This window comes from Solanum stenotomum, chromosome 3 (genome assembly GCF_019186545.1).
Source record: "Solanum stenotomum isolate F172 chromosome 3, ASM1918654v1, whole genome shotgun sequence".
In the NCBI taxonomy this organism is placed as follows: domain Eukaryota; kingdom Viridiplantae; phylum Streptophyta; class Magnoliopsida; order Solanales; family Solanaceae; genus Solanum; species Solanum stenotomum.
The window spans coordinates 24,536,543-24,541,687 of NC_064284.1; the positions used below are offsets into that span (position 1 = coordinate 24,536,543).

The 5,145-nt window shown below is 34.6% G+C and overlaps 1 protein-coding gene across 1 annotated transcript in view; it reads right to left on the reverse strand.

The window, feature by feature from the left end:
* Nucleotides 1-1,143, reverse strand: part of LOC125858790 (uncharacterized) — a 1,336-nt gene extending 193 nt beyond the window's left edge. The window contains exons 1-3 of the mRNA XM_049538590.1: nucleotides 1,000-1,143; nucleotides 425-480; nucleotides 1-279 (exon numbers count right to left, since the gene is read on the reverse strand). The exon at nucleotides 1-279 is cut by the window's left edge and continues 193 nt beyond it. Of these exons, the coding sequence (XP_049394547.1) occupies nucleotides 1-279; nucleotides 425-480; nucleotides 1,000-1,143 (479 nt within the window). The remainder of the gene's footprint in view (nucleotides 280-424; nucleotides 481-999) is intronic.
* Nucleotides 1,144-5,145: the final 4,002 nt, after the last annotated feature.

Below are 5,145 nucleotides of genomic sequence, written 5' to 3' on the forward strand. Positions count from 1 at the left end.
GCACCCCTTTTCTTGCCCCATAATGGACCAAAACCCGAATAATAGTAGAAATCATTAGTATTGGAAGAGGAATATGATGATTTTTTAGCACGAGTTGATAGACGGCGCAAACTTCTTGTCTTCGCCACTACAACATCATGTTGCTTCTCTTGTTTCTTGTTACCATTATTATTTTTGTCCATTAATAACCCTAGCTCCTTCATCTCTATATCATCATCCTTGTCTTGGTTAATTATCTTAGCAGCAAAAGAAACATCGACATCCACGTCCTCAGCAACACTATAAATGTCGAAGTAGTTAGAACAATTGATCTTTTTTATTTAATTCACTTTCATAGCCATGACGCTAAGATATATATATATATTAAGAAAATAAAATGTAGAAGTTAAAAAATGAATCAAATTAATTTAGAAGTCAAATTTACCTCGCGGAAGTTTCATCGGTATCTTTGAAGGTCCCATTATCAACAGATCCAACAAACTGCACCGAAAAGAAAACTTATCAATTTTTAAAATGATAGAGCAAAATCCATATCGAAAATCAAATAAAAATACAGTAGAGATGGTGGAATTGAGATTCAATANAAAAATGAATTAAATTAATTTAGAAGTCAAATTTACCTCGTGGAAGGTTCATCGGTATCATTGATGGTCCCATTATCAACAGATCCAACAAACTGCACCGAAAAGAAAACTTATCAATTTTTAAAATGATAGAGCAAAATCCATATCGAAAATCAAATAAAAATACAGTAGAGATGGTGGAATTGAGATTCAATAGTGAACCCTAGTGAGAGTAACAAAGCCAAAACCAAAAAAAGCACAAAAGGAAAGATTGACATTCAAAGAAGGAAATAGGTATTCATACAACCCTAAAACAGAAAAGAAAAAAAGACACAAAATGAAGGATCGACATTGAAAGAAAAAAGTGGGCATTCATAGATCTAAGGAATTCAAGAGAGAATAATTGATTGATTAATTAATTAATTAATTAACATACCTGATAATTAGAAGAAGATGGCAGCGGTGGCTGAAAAAGTGATGGGTCTTCATTGGGGAAAGTGATGACATCCCATGGCGACTGGTTGAGTTGGCAAACACAGTTATTCACCAAAGGAATCTTCGCATGTTTTCTAATTCTCATGTCTCCTCAAAACCTCAAGTATTTCTGTCAAATCAAGAAGGACCACCATCTCTATATAAATACTTCATATCTATCTGTTTTGTATCTACTTCTTTACTAGAATTAAATTAAAAATTATCTGCACTACACAGTAAATTAATAGATTTTATACTAGCACTTAGTGGTTTAATGGGTTCACTAAATCCCATTCTTGAAAAAGTTAACTCCATCTCTCTCTCTCTTTGTGTGTGTGCGCGCACGTGCGTGCGTGCGTGCATGTGTGTGTGCGCGTGCGTGCGTGCATGTGTGTGCTTATGTGTGTGTCTGCGCACGCGCGTGCGCGTATGTGTATCTATTTCACAATCCATATACCTCGAACTATGATGGTACCTACTAAATCCCAGGTAAGTCAATCTTTAGCCCGGAGTAAAAATAATGGACTTAGGGAGCAGAAAGACCAACAAGGATAAGATACAAGGCAATTATTAGAGATAACAATGGAGAATCATGTAAACCGACATTTATGAATCTACATAGAATAAGGACAAACAGTTACAAAAAATTCATCTCAAAACCTAGTGGACATTGGTACAAAATTACTACAAAAGACTGAGCACATGACTAGACATAGACAAATATACATATTATCTTGGAATACAAAAACTAGTCAAAGTATACATAAAAAGATGAGTCAACGTAGGATGCAATAAGCTCACATGTGATCTCCGAGTATCAGTTGCATTGCACGAAAACCAATGTAGTCAACTAAAACTAATATTTACATTAAGGAAAAGAGATGCAGAGTGCAGTATGAGTACCAAATTAATCGGTACCCAATAGGCATCCTAGACTAACTGAGCTCAAGATTGCACAATCATAATGAAATGCAAGTAAGTAAAACAGTATGTAAGCCAGTAGAATGGTACATTAACCGAAATGTAAATCATCAACTACAAAAGGGGAAATGTAAAAGGATACTGAAGTGTTTCAAATTATCTATACCATATTTGGACCTTCAAAAGCCTAGAAGGTTCACAAAAAAACAAGTAGAATAAACAACCCAATCGGGCCCCTACAAGATCGACGGGTACACACAAGAGCTAACACTAATAAGGAACTATACCATGAACAATCATGAAACGCCAGTCGAAATTCAAATAGGGAATGTCTCAGAATCTGACATTGCGAAAGTCATAAAACAAGCACAACTCATTTTGGAGTCCTACATTATGATAGCTACAAGAAAAGTCAGCCTTTACTAGAATCTTATGTTGGGATAACCGTAGGAACCTACCATCTTCTGGAATCTTACATTGAAATAAGTAGTACCTCCCAAAATCTTACATTGGGATAGCCACGGCAAGATCTAGCATCACCCGAATCTTACAATGAGATAGCCATAGAAAAAACCTCCAAATGTTACATCCGGATAGCTGCAACAAGAGTTGATTTTTCTTGGAATCTTACATTAGGAGGATCTGACCACACAAAGAGAATCAGATTATGTAGTACAAGTCTAATAACCTAGTATGTCGTAATTTGCCCAAAATCTAATATAAAAATCTTTTTGAAGGTCAAAGTCAAACATGAAGGGTCACATATAAACCCTAGTCTAATCCAAGCCAAGCCTAAGCCACACGATCCACCAAGGCTAAAGTCTAAAGCATACACTAGCCAACCCTAGGCTAAGGCCTTAACTAATTAATAACAAGGTGATCCTATCACGTACATAGATCACGGGGAAAGTAACATCAATAACTTCAAGGATATGTATAATATTCCCGAATAAACCTAAAATAAGGCTAACAAAGAAGTATAGATATCAACAAAATTCATGCTAGCTAACCCTGCTTAAAAACTAGAAATTCATCATGTTAAAACAATCAATGAGTTAAGTCTAAGATTAGTAAATTGTAGTCTACCTAAAACCTAAACATATGTCGTCAAAATCAACTAAAATGGGGCTTTTCCTTTCCGAGCAACCTTTGAATGATTTCACACTATCAAGTCAGCGATCTAGGTGACAATACGAGTAAAATGATACCTATAGTGCAATAAAGAATCTCAAGCCTAAAATAAGGTCAATAATAGGCTCGTATGACCCATATGCAGAATCACCAAATTCTCTCCACCAGTTGAAGGAACTCGTGCCCCAAAGTAGAGCACAATCGGAGCATAAATGAAGCTAAAATGGCCATACAAAGTAGCAAAAAATACCTGATTTAAGCTCAAGATAGACAAATTAGCAAGAATAATGAGTTTTAAAGCGTGAATAACGACTCCAACAATGCTCCCAAGCTAAACCCATCTCAAACACATCAATTCTCAAAGAAATTATATGTTACCCGAGCTCCAACTATTTTTTCTTCAATGGAAAAATGAAGAGAGAAAAGAGATATTACTATTAGGGATCACTTCCAAACATACCAGAGGTCTAGGGGTAACATCGCTAGTGCGGAGAAAGCTCCGCAGGAGCGATGGTCAACAAAACCAACCAGCTCCTTGGAAGAGGAGACTCTGATAGAGCAAGACCAGCCGATGTCATCAACTTTCGTTGGTGCGGTTGGTAAAGTGCCGAAGTGGATCCACTGAAGCGAGTTTAGCTTTGCATGAGCGGCTACATCAACAAACTTAGAATAAAATTCTAAATCACGAACGAACCCTCGAAAATCATTTGGGGTCCAACCAACGCAAATTGAATATGCTACCCAACTAGAAACGGTACTTCAAACTCAATGAAATCATCGAAACTTCTATCGAAAGTCGTCTTGACAAAAAGGGCGGCCCACAACTCAAGCTCTATTTTAACTAAAACCATGAAATGAGTCTGGAAGTCTTACGACCCCAAATTAAAGGTCCATCTAGACTAAAATTCACGTTGTCTAGCTAATGAAAACATCATAATATATTTTGAGATTGTCGACTTGAAGTTTTGACCAAAGTCAAACACCTAAACTTTAAAAGCGCCAATCCTAGAAACTTGCACAAAAACCAAACAAACTGCTTGGTGATCATCCTGTCAATCCCAGCAAGTCATACATGACTTGGGGTAGCTATAGAAAACCTTTAAGCGCCAAAAATATGGAAAACAGAGAAAATGACCTAGAGAGTCATCATAATGTATACAAACACACACTCATAATCTACCATATACTCTCATTTCATTTTAGTTGATTTTTTTTTATAAATAAATTATATTTTTTCTTGTTCATTTTAGCAAATAAAGAAAATTTATCATTTTCTTTCAATGTTATTTTTATCATTAAATAACTATATAAATATTAATAGTCAAATTTAAAATATTATTATTAAGATTAATTTAGTAAAATAAATTTTTAATATATATTTTTTAAAGAAAAATATCATGTTAATGTGAATCAAATAAATGAAGCAAAGAAAGTTGTTGGAACTATTAAATTTCTTTGACTTCTTTTTTGTGTTTACTTGTTTTGTATAGTAGTTGACACTATTAATTTTCTTTTACTTCGTTTGTGTGTTTACTTATTTGTATAAATCTTCTTATAAAAATTTCTATCTATACACTTAATTTTATTAAAAGGGTGGAGTAACTGAGAAAGGTGGGGGGTTTGGGCATTAACTGTTTTTTGACTCTTTGACTTTTAGATTTTATAACACAAAACTCAATAATAAAAATCAGAAGGTTGAATCCTCTTTCCCTGACATTAAATTTTCATGTCATCTTTTTCGCTATTCCATCATCTTCACAATTTACAAGACCAATTATTATTAAAAATACGGAAAAGGACCTAAAATATCCTCAAACTATTAGAAATGGTATAAAATTACTCTTCTTCCACCTATTAGCCCTTTTGGGCTCCATATTACCCTTATTTCTAACCGTCCTCGATTTAAATTCAATTAATATATTCATTAATGACGTGGCAATCATCTATTGATCACCCTATAAATAACTTAAACTAATTTAGAATGAAACTTTTTTACATTTTTTTTTGGGATAGGGGGTGGGGGTGGTAGTGTGTGTGTGGGGGGGGCTGGTAGGGG